This window comes from Erinaceus europaeus, chromosome 10 (genome assembly GCF_950295315.1).
Source record: "Erinaceus europaeus chromosome 10, mEriEur2.1, whole genome shotgun sequence".
NCBI lineage: Eukaryota > Metazoa > Chordata > Mammalia > Eulipotyphla > Erinaceidae > Erinaceus > Erinaceus europaeus.
In genome coordinates this window covers 49,527,542-49,543,843 of record NC_080171.1, presented here as the reverse complement: position 1 = coordinate 49,543,843, position 16,302 = coordinate 49,527,542, and the positions used below count along the sequence as shown (strand labels likewise).

General features: G+C 37.3%; 1 protein-coding gene across 5 annotated transcripts in view; it reads left to right on the top strand.

The window, feature by feature from the left end:
- FREM1 (FRAS1 related extracellular matrix 1) overlaps window positions 1-16,302 on the top strand; it is a 185,171-nt gene that overhangs the window by 138,655 nt on the left and 30,214 nt on the right. For all 5 annotated transcript variants that reach the window (XM_060199587.1, XM_060199588.1, XM_060199596.1 and 2 more), the window contains 3 exons: window positions 1,743-1,944; window positions 2,937-3,081; window positions 15,653-15,782. In XM_060199587.1, the coding sequence (XP_060055570.1) occupies window positions 1,743-1,944; window positions 2,937-3,081; window positions 15,653-15,782 (477 nt within the window). The remainder of the gene's footprint in view (window positions 1-1,742; window positions 1,945-2,936; window positions 3,082-15,652; window positions 15,783-16,302) is intronic.

The following is a 16,302-nucleotide window of genomic DNA, read 5'->3' as shown; positions in this document are numbered from 1 at the left end:
GTGCTTATAGTATGTGTACTTAACCAGGTGTGCCACTGCCTGGCCCCTGGTTTAGGTAATTTTTTTGATAATAAAATGAACTTTGAAAAATTGATATATTTTCTTGATAAAATATTCTATATAGCAAGGTGTGGAACATGCAAAGCAGAGGCCATATAGGGCCCACAAAACCATCTGGACTAGCCCTGCCAAGGCAACTAGAACATTTTTTCATAGCAGCACTAAATTCTAGCTTTTAGGTTGATAATTTTAGAAGACCTAAGAATGATATTATAAATATCCAAAAGTCCCTTGGCAGAAAAAAAGTGTCCCCAACCCTGCTGTACAGGAAAACATAGACAAGGAACAGTAATTTTTCTCTTCCTAAAGACAAATGAACAACTTTTCTGCACAAATTTTCCAGAATTTGTCTGTGTTCATGGAACCATATTATATATGTATTTGCCTTGAACAAAACCAGTTGTATACTCTTCTGCAACTTTTTGTGTTCTTTTTTTACTTTGACTTTTTTTTTTAACCAACTAACACTAAGTATGGACATTTTTCATTGTTTTCTTAACATACCTTTTATTCTTTTTTAAAAAACTACACTACAATTATTATATCATCATGCACAAAAATATATATGACTTCATGGTTGACACTTTTTTACTTTCTGAGTGTATACTCACATTTAGAATCAAATCATTTTTGAGTAAATAAAGTTAAGAAATGAAAGATTAGGAGTTACACAAATGAAGTTAGTGTTGTTCTTCTACGTGTCTCCTAATATCAGTAGTGGGTTGTGCTAATTTTGCTCCATCTCCTCTCTAAACTGTGACAATCCTTTGGAATATAGATTGTGATCTACACTGCATCTGAATAGCCCTTTATAGTCTTTGAACCTAAATTCTTCTTCACAATCATTAGAGATGGTCCAGCCAGCATTATCAAAACGTGAGTCCATGTTTTAGTCGCCTGAGTTTCAGTGAAACAAACACACAAATACTTGCAGTCTCCTGCTTCATTTTCTTACCTAGTTTTTGTTTGTTTTATTTGACACTAGGACCTGCACTGCTCTTGGGCCAATTTTTCTTTCATTATATTTATTTTACGAATTATAAAGAGAGACAGAGAGAGAGAGGAAAAGAAAAGAGAGAGGGTGAAGAACGCTAGAGCATTGCTCCACTATCTGTGAAAATGCCCCCCATGTTGGTGTTCTTATTATCTGGCTATTTTGTATTCAACATTTGAACAGACTTGACAAAAACTGTTTAGTGTGTTTAGTTTATTTATAAACCCTTAGAATTTTATTTCTATAAGTCAGTACTGGAAAATGAGCAATGTTTTGTTTACACCTAATATTAAGTTTGCAATGTACTTGTTGGGTCATTTCAATGTGTTTATCTAGCAAATATTCCGTGAGTTTTTACCATTGCTCAGGTACCGTGAAATGTACAAAAACAGACAAGAAGTAAAATCCCTAGTGCTTGCCATCATTGCAGTTTTGTCTTTTCATAGAGGGAATCAAATAAATAAAACGAGGGCAGAGTTAACCATGGAAAGTTGGTCTCTAGTCTAGGCACTTTAATATGAACTGAGGGTGTTGTAAATAAGACATTCTTTTAAGCAGAAATTACCAGATGAAGAGGGTAAGTAATCTGAAATTTGGAGAAGTTTAACATTGTTCAACCTATAGATCTTTCTATGCATGTGAGTGAGAAAACTTTGTATAATATTGTATGTAATTATTGATGCTCCAGATAGACCAGCTGGACAAAACACCACCTCACATCACACACTTGGGTAATCCTTCTCAAGTGGGACTCCTGAAAAATGGCTGTTATGGGATTTACGTCACTTCCCAGGTGTTGAAGGCATCAGATCCTGACACGGATGATAATCAGATCATCTTTAAGATTTTACAAAGCCCCCAACATGGACATCTGGAGAACACAACAACAGGTACTAACTTCCTTAATTCTTATGACTGCTCCTTTAAAAAATACCCGTAGCTAGCAATATTAGACATTAATTTAATTAAGTGCAGGCCCATTTGGTAAACATTCCCTAGAGCTTTCCAATAGATACAGTTTATAAATCAATATTGATGCTAAAGAGGCCTTGAAGCTGAACTTTCCTGAATTCATCTGACATCAGTATCACCTATTAATTATTTACAATTTAGTTTTCAGCAGCCGGGAAGAAATTTGTTCAGAGGGTGACAGTGTCAGGACCAAACTACTATATAAATATATTATTAACTCACTAAAAATGTGTATACATTTTATATTAATTTTGCTTTTTGAAAACAGTGGTCAGGGAGCCGGGCCGTAGCGCAGAGGGTTAAGCGCACGTAGCGCAAAGCGCAAGGACCAGCGTAAGGATACCGGTTCAAGCCCCCAGCTCCCCACCTGCAGTGGAGTCGCTTCACAGACGGTGAAGCAGGGTCTGCAGGTGTCTTTCTCTCCCCATCTGTCTTCCCCTCCTCTCTCCATTTCTCTCTATCCTATCCAACAATAACGGCATCAATAACAACAACAATAACTACAACAATAATACAAGGGCAACAAAAAGGGAATAAATAAATAAGTATTAAAAAAAAAAAAGAAACACCAGAGCAAGGTTTAGCTCTGGTTAAAAAAAAAACAAAAAACCAGTGGTCAAAGTATTTCACTAAATAGGATCATACAGGGTTGCAAATATATTACTGTATCATCCTACTCTCCTCTATTTTTATATTTTCCATAAGACATATGTTTCTGAGACAAATTAAATTTTAAAGCTAAATTGAATTATATTCTGTTTGAGTTTTAAGGTAGTTGCAACATATTAGTTTCCTCAAAAATATACTTTTACTATAATAAAGTATCAATATTTAAGATATACTTTTTATATTTCTTACTTAATACATTGATTACCTACCCATGAAATTTATTTTTCTCATTTTTTTGTAGGTGAATTTATTCATGAGAAATTTAACCAAAGGGACTTAAACAGTAAGACCATCCTTTACGTTATAAACCCTTCTTTGGAAGTAAATTCTGATACCATGGAATTTCAAGTCATGGACCCCACAGGAAATGCTGCCACTCCTCAAATGTAATTATTTTGCTTATTTAGTAGCCCTGCATATAATTTTAAGAACATATCTGACTAGGAAAGTGAAATTTTCTTTTAAAATAGGATTTAAAAGAATAGAAGGATAAACCATTTCACAAGTTTATAGCATTCATCATTTAAAAAAGAATTGTCTTGCTAGTACTACTTGATAGTGGAAAATCAGTGGCTTTGAAAGTATGGAAACATTAAAAAGTGAAGTTGATGAGTGCTGCATCATTCCTTTGATGCATGTGAACATATGAAAATTTACCCAGAGATGTACATGATACCTACTAGCATCCAGGACTAGCTCTGCAGGGTTATGTACAAATCACTCAGCAAGACTAGGCTTTCCAGTTGCATTAGTAGTAACAGTCCTTTCAGGTGCCTACAGCAAGAAAGGGCCTGGCAGTTAAGAAGGGTTAGCACATCTCCTTCCCTTACAGAAATCAAAAACAAAGAACGGTTACTTGTGACTGCCCTTATAAGTTAGTTTATTTAGTAAAATAAAGACAGTTTATTGAAGAAGGTAGATTTAGGCAGTACTGAGTTCCTCTGGGGAGCTGCATAAACTGTATAACATCAGAATAGCAAATTATATAAACTCTCAAAATTAAGAAATTTTACAACAGATGATAGATTTGCTTGCTGAATCTTATTCTCTATTTTTCTTGTACACCTTGAACATCTTGCCAGCTATCCAATGATCAGAGAAGAGTTAATCAAAATACAAACCTGTATAATATATATACATATATATGTATGTATTTACTATCTTTACAGGTGAATGCAAAAGTTATTCATTTCTTCTTGTTTTAGAATTACCTATATGTTAGTCCTACTAAACACTAAGTATATGCACATCTCTTATGAGCTTTTAATGGCATTACAGATAAGGGGACAAAAGAAAACAGAATTTACTTCTGCACGTTTTACTCTTGTTTTTTAGCTTTTCAATCTTGAATTGTAGTTCCATCAATTGCCAGAAGAGGTCTCTATTGTCATTGTTAAGAAAAAGTATTCTCATTTTCTAGTTTGTTTTTATTAGTGATTTAATAGTGGTTTTAATAAAGTCATAACATTATATGGGTTATAGTTCCACATCACACCCACCATCACAATTCTGTCCCACCCCCACCCACAAACCCATAGTTTTTTCACTGGCTCAGCAGCAGTGTGAACACTTTAACCCCCCCTTTTCCCCCTCAAATCTATGGATCAATTCTTTATATTGCACATATAAACAAAATCATTCAGTAATTGTCTTTCAGGTAAATTTGATAATAGACATAAACTATAACAATAAATGTTGAACACACACACACACAAAAAACTGAAGGATAAAACTCCATGACTTTACCTCTTTCTTCCTGCCCTTGGATTTTTCTAATGCAGAGCCAAGTGGTGTGAAGTGGCACAATTGTTATGCAAAAGATTTTCTTGCCTGAGGCTCCAGGCTTTTAGGTTCAATTCCAGGCACCACCAAAAGCTAGAACTGAGAAGTGCTGTGGTGAAAAGGAAAAAGAAAGAAAAGAAGCAAGAAAGCAGAAAAACAAATATAAAACAAGGAAAAAAAACGGGTAAATTTAAGGCAGAATACTGATTGAACTTAGTACTGACACTGTTCTCCATGTGTAAACAAAGCACAGCTACAAGAGAATTGTTTTTCCCACAGCCAAATGTTATTGCCTAATCTGCATTTTGTTTCCTTTTGAAGATGATTTCTATTTTCAAATAATCCCCAAATTCATGGGAAAATAACTGGAGAATTTATAACTTTCATTGAGACTTTTAAATAGACTCCTGCTGTGCTGGCTATCAATTTTTTAATCAATTTTCATGTGCCTGTATAAAAGATGTTTCTAATTCCACTTGAAATGACTGAAGCTGATGGAACAAACTGATGCAAAATACGATTACCAAGAATGAATCCAAAAACAATCATACTTTTTTTTTTCCCCCCGACAGATATTAAATTGAAGGGAGGAGGAGGCATTAGTTTACTTAGCATTCACCTTAGTTTTTGAATGGTGTATCTGTTCACAACCTCAGTTTTAAGTAGAATTTTTTTTTCCTCCAGGGTTATTGCTGGGCTCATTGCCTGCACCATGAATCCACCGCTCCTGGATGCCATTCCTCCCCCCACCTTTTGTTGCCCTTGTTGTTGTAGCCTCGTTGTCGTTATTATTATTGCTATTGTTGATATTCCTTGTCGGATAGGACAGAGAGAAATGGAGAGAGGAGGGGAAGACAGAGAGGGGAAGAGAAAGATAGATACCTGCAGACCTGCTTCACCGCCTGTGAAGCGACCCCCCTGCAGGTGGGGAGCCCGGGGCTCTAACCGGGATCCTTACGCTGGTCCTTGCGCTTGGTGCCACATGCGCTTAACCCACTGAGCCACCGCCCGACCCCGAGTAGAATTTTTTAGAACATAAATTATATTTTTCTAGTAAGAAAGAATTATTTGGACCCATTTGTAGCTCACCTCAGTAGTGCATCTACTTTTCAATGCTTGCAACCCAGGTTCAAGCCAGGCCTCCGCCACACTCTGCCTCTTTCTGTCTGATAAATATCACTTGCAGTTCTAAAGTCCTGATGATGACAGAAAAGTGAAAAGAGAGAGAGATAATACTCTGAATAGTGAGTTATCTTTCCAAGAGTCACTAAGGGCCCATTTATGTATACAATATAAATTACAAGCATTTATAATGTGATTATTCTTATTCTACTTCATTGCTCTTAGTTAAATCATAACCAAGAACTTAAAGATAAAAAAAGAAAATGAAGCACAGAAATAGGACATGATTTTTCCAGGCTTGTGTAGAAATTTGTGAAGGGTTTAGGCCCAGAAAGCATGACTCTAGGATTCATAGTTTTCCTTATTGCCTTACAAAATACTGCCTGATTATGAATGAAGCACACTTTTTAAAGTTCTTTTAAAAATATATAACTTTATTTTTTATGGCACTGGCATCTCACTCAGCATGATTCTACACCTGAGTCATTTTTTTTTCATTCTTCTTATTTGAGAGAAAGAGACACTAAAGCACTGTTCACCACCTGTGTAGTTTGTCCATGGTGCCATGGCGCACACATGTGATGTCAGGACCTGAACCCAGGGCTTAGGGCATTATAATGTGACATGAAAATATGAAGCATTTTTTAAAAATTTATTTATGAGAGAGAAAAGAGGAAAGAGGGAAAAGAAATGGGGCATTATTCTAGCACGTGATGCTGGGAATCGCACTTGGAGCACCATGCTTGAGAGTCATTCCAATACTGCACCAACTCCCAAGCCAACTGAAGCATATATTTTTATTTATATTTATAAAAAAGGAAACAATGACAAAACCATAGGATAAAAGAAGTACAGTTCCACACAATTCCCACCCCCAGAACTCTATATCCTATCCCTTCCCCTGATAGCTTTCTTATTCTTTAACCCTCTGGGAGTATGGACCCAAGGTCATTATGGGGTGCAGAAGGTGGAAGGTCTGGCTTCTGTTATTGGTGAAGCATATTTTTAAGGAGTACACTAAATTACCATAATGGGAAAGGAGCAACAAATTTATCTCCCTTCGTTTACTCTAGATAGCTATACTTGAACAACAGGTAAGAAGGAATACTGACTTTCAAAGTCTTTAAATTTTATTTTCTATTGTTGAACACACCGGATTTATTGTATAGGTAATATAAACAATAACCCACTATAGGCTAAGCACCAAAAACAGGGTTTGAGTTTTGACTCTGTTAACTGGTATGTGATTTTGTAATCTTAGATGTAAAATGGAGATAATGAGGGAGTAGGGCAGTAGCATAGTAGCATAGCAGGTTAAGCGCACCTGGTGTGAAGTGCAAGGACCAATGTAAGGATCCCGGTATGAGCCCCCGGCTCCCTACCCGCAATGGGTTCACTTCACAAATAGTGAAGCAGGTCTGCAGGTATCTATCTTTCTCTCCCCTCCTTTGTCTTACCCTCCTGTCTCAATTTCTCTCTGTCTATCCAACAACAACAGCAATAGCGACAATAATAACAAGGGCAACAAAAATGGGAAGAAGAAAAAAAAAGGCCTCTAGGAGCAGTGGATTCCTAGTGCAGGCACCAAGCCCAGCAGTAACCCTGGAGGCAAAATTAAAAAAAATAACCCTGGAGGCAAAATTTAAAAAAAAAAATAGAGAGAGAGAGAGAGAGAGAAGAGAGAGAGAGAATGCCACAATTTGTATAGAGAAACAATGAGACAATCAATCTTGTTTATTTAACAAATGTACCTTGTGGTGATTGTCACTGTTGTTCATCCACGTCTTGGTACAACAAATAACTGTTCAAAGAATTATCATGGATATTTGTTACTAAAGAAAAGCCATCTGGGGTCAGGTGGTGGCACACCTGGTTAAGTGCACACATTATAGTGCACAAGGACCCAGGTTCAAGCCCCTGGACTCCACCTGCAGAGGGAAAACTTCACAAGTGATGAAGCAGGGCTACAGGCATCTCTCTGTCTCTCTCACTATCTCCCTCTCCCCTCTCAATTTCTCTCTGTCCTTATCCAATAATAAATAAACAAATAACATAGAAAATATTTTTTTTATTTATTTTATTTAGTAAAACAAATATTTTTTTTAAAATATTTTTTTAAAATATTTTATTTATTTATATAAATATTTTATTTATTTATATTTTAAACTATTTTATTTATTTTATTAACAAAACCATAGGATAGAAGGGGTACAACTCCACACAATTCCCACCACCCAATCTCCATATCCCATCCCCTCCCCTGATAGCTTTCCCATTCTCTATCCCTCTGGGAGCATGGACCCAGGGTCATTGAGGTTTCCAGAAGGTGGAAGGTCTGGCTTCTGTAATTGCTTCCCCGCTGAACATGGGCGTTGACTGGTCGGTCCATACTCCCAGTCTACCTCTCTCTTTCCCTAGTAGGGTGGGTCTCTGGGGAAGCGGAGCTCCAGGACACATTGGTGGGGTCTCTAGTCCAGGGAAGCCTGGCCGGCATCCTGATGGCATCTGGAACCTGGTGGCTGAAAAGAGAGTTAACATACAAAGCCAAATAAATTGTTGAGCAATCATGGATCCAAAGGTTGGAATAGTGGAGAGGAAGTGTTGGGGGGGGGGTACTCGCTGCAAACTCTAGTGTACTTCTGCTTTCAGGTATATATTTTGCAGTAGTTTATGGATACGTGTGAACATAAGCTCTCTCTCCCAGAAACTGGTCTATATCTAGGTTTTGGGACTTTGTTAGAAAGTGATCCACCTGGGATGGAATTAGAGAATGCTATGAAAGGAAAGGTCTCGCCCGAGTAATGAAGCTGAAGGGTTGTCATTCCACATGTGAAGTCTCTGGACACAGTCTGAGCTGAAGCATGTTGAGGTGGCAATCGTTGTGTTGATTAGGTTGCAATCGGCTGATGCAATATTATTTGATATGGATTGGGAGAGGCATACGGGAAAGTGGGCCCTATCCTAAGGTTCCAGGACTGAGGGAAATACAGGCTCTTTAGTGGAGATGTGAGGTTCCTGTTGTCTTAGGGTTCAAAAAGACAATCAATAGTTAATGTTATCATCACATTATTTGGTAATTGGGTTAACTTTGAAAAGCCCTTTTGTTAGAGTTTGCTGTATAGTTCCCAGTATCTTGTAAATAGTTGTGCTACTGGTTGCCTCTGATCTACTTGGTCAGAGAGAGAGTCCGCATATCAAATATACAGCCTATATATTAAGAAGACTCAAGTCTGTGTTTTAAAAACTTTGAGACATACAATTAATTTTCCTCCTCTCATATTAGTTAATTAGTGATTTATATGACTACACTTTACTAGGAGTGTACATAAACACCATTTCCACCACCAAAGACTGTGACCCATCCCACCCACCCCCACCCACCCCCCACAGGCCTAGGAAGCCACATGTCTACCCCTCACCACAGGGTTTTTACTTTGGTGCCCTACTTTCAATTTAGTCAGATCCTGCTTTTAGTTTCCCTTTCAGATCTTCTTTCTCAACTTCTGTTGATGAGTGGGATCATTCCATACTCATCTTTATCTTTCTGACTTAGCTCACTTAACATAATTCCTTCTAGCTCTGTCCAAGATGGGTCAGAGAAGGTGGGTTCATTGTTCTTGATAGCTGTATAGTATTCCATTGTGTATATATACCACAGCTTTCTCAGCCACTCATCTGTTGTTGGGCACCTGGGTTGCTTCCAGGTTTTAGCTATTATGAATTCTGATGCTATGAACATATGAGTACATACATCTTTTTGGTTGGGTGTTATGGAGTCCTTGGGGTATAACCCCAGGAGAGGAATTACTGGATCATATGGAAGGTCCATGTCTAGCCTTGTGAGAGTTTTCCAGACTGCTCTCCACAGAGGCTGGAACAATTTACATTCCCACCAGCAATGCAAATGGGTTCCTCTGTCCCCACAGCCTCTCCAGCATTTGTTGCTGCTGTCCTTTTTGATGTATGCCATTCTTACAGGAGTGAGGTGATATCTCAATGTTGTCTTAATTTGCATTTCTCTGACAATCAGCGACCTGGAGCAGTTTTTCATATGTTTGTTAGCCTTTTGGATCTCCTCTGAGGCGAATGTTTTGTTCATATCCTCTGCCCATTTTTGGATGGGGTCATTTGCTTTTTTGGTGCTAAGTTTGCTGAGCTCTTTCTATATTTTGGTGATTAGTTTCTTGTCTGATGTATGGCATGTGAACATCTTAGAAAATATTTTTTTTAAAAAAGAAAAGCCATCTCTAATTATAAATTAATTCTAGGGTGATTCACAAAGTGAACTATCAATATGTTTATTACCAAGGAAAGTCCTGTATTATTTGGTTTAGTTTGGACAATTTGATTAATATTCTATACATTTGAAAGGGTGGAAAATTTTTGTAATAGATCTAAAAGGACTGGAATGTGCAAGCTGGAGCAAGGAAGGGGGTTATTTGAAAGAACAAAAGGACCTATATTTAATGGGAATGCCCCAGAATCTTGATTACTGGTAAGTTTTGCTGTTGCAACAGTTCAATGGAATATCTGTCCTGAAGGGTCAATAGATGTTCCAAAATAAAAGATGTTAGGCAATTCTGGTTTAGCTGAAACTAATCAAGTTATTGTTAGCATGGTAGCTTTCATGCTGTTTAATTGCATCCTATCCCAGAGTCTTTGTAGTTCTTGTGCAGTCTGGAAACCTCAGAAACGAGGTTATATCGTGCAGCACATCTCCATTCGATTTGATTGTAGAGCTCTCTACTCCCAAATAGCTCATGGAACACACTTGGGAGAAATGTTATTGTGACAATAAATTATTGCACTGAAATGTATGGAAATTTGCAGAAAGATTTAGGTTTTAGGTTTGACTTCGTGCCTTAATTTCAGGCACTGTGCTCAGTACTTTCACATATGTTGTCTAATTTAATCTGCAAAACCTGATCCTCTGAGAGTGATAAGGAAATTCGGCACAAAGCATTTAAGTAATTGGTCCTTAGTCATAAAGTAGATAAATGAGTTGCAGAGCTGAAGCTGAGCCTTGACCTCCTGACCTGAAAATGCACCCTCACCTTCTTGGCTCAGACTTTGTGATGGCTTGCTCACAAACATGTCTGCTTTCTAGTTCAATTTAAATGTGATTGGAACTCTCAAAACTAAGTTAGACAGGTCCCATAGCACTCGTCAAAACGCCATTGCAGACCACAGAATATAGCCCAATTCTGACCAGAGTTGTTTTTTAGTATGCCTATACCAATTTATGACCCTCTTCTTGTACCCACTGGGGGTTGGGAGTGGTGGGAGTGAACTTCAAAAGAAAAGCTGAGTCATGTTGCTGGATTTCTCCATAACTTAGCTGCTATTTTCTATCTGCTGCCTAATTCTATCTTCTCCTCCTTCTGCCTACCCTCATCTAGTTGTTCTATTGTTCATGCTTGACTTTAAAAGATAAGGGATGGAGCTGAAGATGTATCACAACAATAGTACACATAACTAGCATATGATTGGTCCCATATTCTATTCCTGACACTGCTGACAGCCAGAGCTAAATGTGGAAAGGGAGAGAGAGGGAGAGGGAGAGGGAGAGGGAGAGGGAGAGGGAGAGGGAGAGGGAGAGGGAGAGGGAGAGGGAGAGGGAGAGGGAGAAAGGGAGAGGGAGAGGGAGAAAGGGAGAGGGAGAGGAAAAGAGAGAAAGGGAGAGGGAGAGGAAAAGAGAGAAAGGGAGAGGGAGAGAGAGAGAGAAAAGAAGAAATTTCAAACAGGTGAACACTGCAGCATTTTAGCAACTTTTATGAAACACCTTATAGGGAAATGGTTAAAAACCATTGCCTAGGTAAGACTTACATGTTACCTGCATGCTAGAAGTTAAATTTTGTTTCCAGACCTGATCTAAGCAAAGCACACAGGGTAGGAGTTATATTGTATTTATTAAGCATCCACTGTGTTCAAGTGCTTTACATTTGTTAACTAATTTAAATTTCCATCATTTGACATGGGTATAATTCTCTTCATCTTAAAGATAATGATACTAAAGTCCAGGGAGACTGGGTAACTGACCATAATCACACACTAATAAGTGGTTTCAAAGTGTGTCTGACTCCAAAGCACTTGTTACGGGTACTCATTCATGATGCTGTCTCTTGGCTAAACCCAGTTTCCCCATTAGAGAGAAAGACAAAAAGGAAAACACAGGTGTTCAAAGTGCTACATTATGGAGCTTAATCGCATCATATTTGAATTGGTAAACCAGAAAGTGAATACTTCGAAAATGTATTTTAACATTTCAGTTTTCTTAAGTTTCTTAACCTTCTTGATTATACATGAAGATCTGGTTAGTTATAAGACTAATGACAAATTTTAGTTTCTAATAAGACCTTTCACTGAGAAGCTCAATAAACATAATAAGTATTTATTAAGATTCATTTCAACTCTTTGAAGTACAGATTTACCATTATTATGCTTTGGGAAGGATCCAGCTGAGACACAGAAGAGCTAAGTACTTTTTTTCAGACTCTTGTTAACCTGGATTAATGTCCCAAATCCCAAACTGCTGATTTAACTCCAGATGTTGTTTTCAGGTCATGGTTCCTTTATATAGATGAATCAAGTATCCATAAACTAAAACATCAGAAGATAGATGTTTATGGTTTTGCCACAAAATGTTCACATTTGGGGACAGAGAATTCTTTGTCATGGGCTGGAGTGATAGGTGGGTAGATCATCCTGTGCCAGAATCATATTCTGCCGACTTCTGGCTCTGGACTGTCTCTGCACATTAGCAAGTGTAGAGAACTCATGCCGTAGAAAATAGAATATATGGATGTAATTTGAAATTGAAGCCACTGTAATTTTTTTTTTTTTTGGCAGCACCAGGGTTTTGTGCATATTCAGTTCCACCATCCCTGGGCCAACTTTTCTTTTATGTAGTGTCAGGTTTGGAACCAAACGCTTTATGCTTTTTAAGGCACATATCTGACCAGTTGAACTATCTCCCTTCTAAGGATCTGTTATTTGGTAGAATCTTCTTTAATCTAAGCCATCTTCCTCTGTACTCTAGTAAATTCTGCTAATAGTCAAAGACTTCAGAATGTGTCAGAAAGAACTCATGAGGGTAATCTAGCAAGTTTTTCAAATATGTGAAATATGACGTTAATAGGAGTGAGGAGAAAGAAGTTTCAGTGATCAAATTAGCCTGGTAAACAGTGGGCTAAATAAGATTTGTTAGTTCACTCAACAAATATTTACTGTATGTCCTAGTTAGTGTACAAACTGTTTGGGAATATATCAGTGAACCAAAAATCCCTACTAACATGAAGAATATATGGTATCTAAATAAATAAAATAGTATGTTACATGAAATACATGCTTGGTAAAATATAAAAGTTGGTCAGGTTAAGATGAATCAAGGTGCTGGACTTAGTGGCTTCAATTTCAAATTAGGATTACAATTTTTCTTCTGACAGATAAATTATTAGTAAGTGGCAAGGAGTCCAGCAGATTTATGACTTCAAACCCAATTTAGTTGCCACTGTTCTAGCATATTGAATCAATCTGCCCACTATGAAGAAATATTTCCCTTAGGTTAGTGGTTATCTACTGGAATGACTCTCCCATCAAGGGACATTTGCAAATGTCTAGCAACAGTTTGGATTGTTTCGAGTGGAGGGCAGTGGTGCTACTATACATAGTAGGTAGAAGCCAGGGATGTTGTAAACATTTTTCAGTGCATGGGGTAGGGTACCACAACACAGAACTATCTGGTTTCAAAATGTCAGTAGTGTGGAGAGGAGAAACCTGACCTAAAGATTGAAGGAGTTCTTACCTCCTATTGAAGTATTTGTCAGGTGAGTTAGCATAACATGTATTCACAAAAGTCAGTATGACTTCAGAATGAGTTCTACTCAGATGGTAATAGGAGAAAGGAGGAGTCATAAAAATGTAAAGATTTGAATAAAGTTTTGTTTACATGACATCGACAAATCCAAAACTTTCCAAATATCTCTCCTGGGCTCATGCATCTGGATATCTACATGGAGCCAAACACACAGCTGTGTGTTGTTTCTTGCAAATGGCTCACTACATCTGTTATTTTTCTTCCAGGTGTTTGTGTAGCATTTAAGCAACCAGAGACTCAATGTATAAAGATCCTCACCAATACAGTACTTAGGTAAACAAAAAAGCACATACAAAATATGTGTTGTATATAGCCTGTGGATAGGCAAGTACTTATAATTTTTTTTTCTGGAAAATATAGAACCTGACTTAAATTTCATGACTTTCCATAGATCTCTATTATTTGCATAAGTAGTTTCAAAAAATAAAATTAAATAGAGCTAGTATAACATTTAAGCATTCTAGTGATTGCATGAGTGAAATACATACACTTTGCCAAACACAAAGATCTTTGATGCTTTGAAACTGAACAGCACTCTGTATGGTCTTTTGGATCTAGGTCAGCAATCAAACTGAATTTAGCCTAATGTCTTAAGGTCATCTGGTTCTGCAGAAGTATTGATGAATGTTTGCTTTTTATAGTTTGCATTAGCAATGGACAGATTCTCTGAAGATTGCACATTGAGTCTCATTTAAATCTTACTGAGACTTTGCAGAAGTCCATCCACGTTTGTCTATTTCACTCATTTCTACTGCTTTCATTGCTTTCCAGTTTCACCAAGTTGTCTCCTGCCCAACTTCTCTTGCTGATTTTTTCCCCCTCCCTCATTTAACTTGATCCACTAGATACTCTGTGCCAGGTGTTATTTCTATTGGTATCTATAATATCCTTGTTCCATATTATCTTGTAATTCTTTAAGCACAATCATTGATTTCTTGATGTTTTTCATGCCAGATTCTAATGACGTTTCCAATATTTTTAATATAAAAATATTTCTTTATTTAACAATGTATAAAGCCAAGTATGCCAGTAACAAACACCACATACATTATTGAATAAATCTATTTATAAATAACACATTCTATATAACAGGCAATATAGCTAAAGTCTATAAATGAATAAATATGTATACACATCTTTGTTCATATAGATTCATGAACCTATCCAGTAATTCTATGTTCCCTTACTACCCCACTCCACTGGTACAAGGTTGTTTGAGTAGGAGTCAGTATTATTTAACTTAATCTGCTAGTGAATTTAATCTGTGGGGCGTGAATGTGACACACACTTGGTACAAGAACAAAGAAGATATTTGAGCTTAAACTTGGTTTCTGATATGAAAAGTCCCAAGAAAGTTTGGGGAACACTTTGAAATTGGTAAACTCCATGTTCCACATTATGGCAACCAGAACTTCTAGTTGTGGGGGGAAAAAGGCTGTAAAAATCAATTTTAAAATATAGGGGTCATAACTGTAATCTGACTAGGAACTTGAAAATATACTAAGGCAACCACTGAGGGATCTTATAAATGAGGAGTAAAGGGGAAATAAATTTTTAAAAAGCAGTATAAGTGTGTTAAGTGAACATAGTAAATATTGCTGGTGTCTGTATACTGCGGAAACTTACGGGAAATAAAAGAGGTAAGACAAAGTTTGAAGAGAAATGTTTGGGTGGAATTTTTCAAGAGATTGCTCTTTATTAAATTTAGAGTTGATCTGTTTCTGGAACATATCATCTTGTGCTGAGGAAGAAGGCCCAAAGATAGTCTAGAAGATTTCATATTAGTATTCTTACCAAAATTGAATGTTTCTTTGAATTTAGCAACTAGTGGTTCCTTTCCCTTCGAAGTATTTAAGTTTGGGCCTTTTTTTTTTTTTTTTGTCTTTAATAACTGTGGGACCTCAGACTGTTTTGTAACCTTAATTTCTGCATTTGTAAAGTGAAAATCTAATGTGTGCTCCACCCTTGCCTCACAAACTGTAAACATTAAATGAGTTAGTGTTTAAAGTTCTTTTAAAGTAGACTATACAAATATAAGACTTTTTTTTCCCCATTGGTAAAGGTTGATAAAAGACCTCGCTCACTAAGGTATGTGGTCTGTTCTCCTACCCAACAGATTTCTATAGGCCTTTACTAGACATTTCATTTATATAAGTTTTCTTTTCTTTTCCCTGCAGTTTGGAATTGAAGTGGTCCTATATTGAATGGTCAAAGGTTGAATATGAAGTATGTGAAAATGTGGGTGTGTTGCCCTTGGAAATTACCAGAAAAGGATACTCTATGGATTCGGCTTTTGTAAGTTTAAAGGTAACAACTCTAAAATGTACAATGCTATGCTAAAACTTAGCTCACTATTTTTTTAACCTGATAATAATGTCTTTTTTTTTTAATAGGACTTCATTATTTTAGGCCAAATTTGCCAGATAGAGAGACAGGGAGTTGGGAGGTAGCGCAGTGGGTTAAGTGCAGGTGGGGCCAAGCGCAAGGACTAGCATAAGGATCCCAGTTCGAACCCCTGGCTCCCTACCTGGTAGGGAAGCAGGTCTGCAGGTGTCTATCTTTCTCTCCCACTCTCTGTCTTCCCCTCCTCTCTCCATTTCTCTCTGTCCTATCCAACAATGACGACATCAATAACAACAATAATTACAACAATAAAACAACAAGGGCAACAAAAGGGAATAAATAAATAGAAAGAAAGAGAGGGAGAGGGAAAACACACCATAGTACCAAAAGCTTTCTCCATGTGGGGTCGGAGGGCATCAGACCCGAGCCCATATCTCACATAGCAAAGTAGGCACGCTATCCAAGTGACCTATTTAATCGGCCT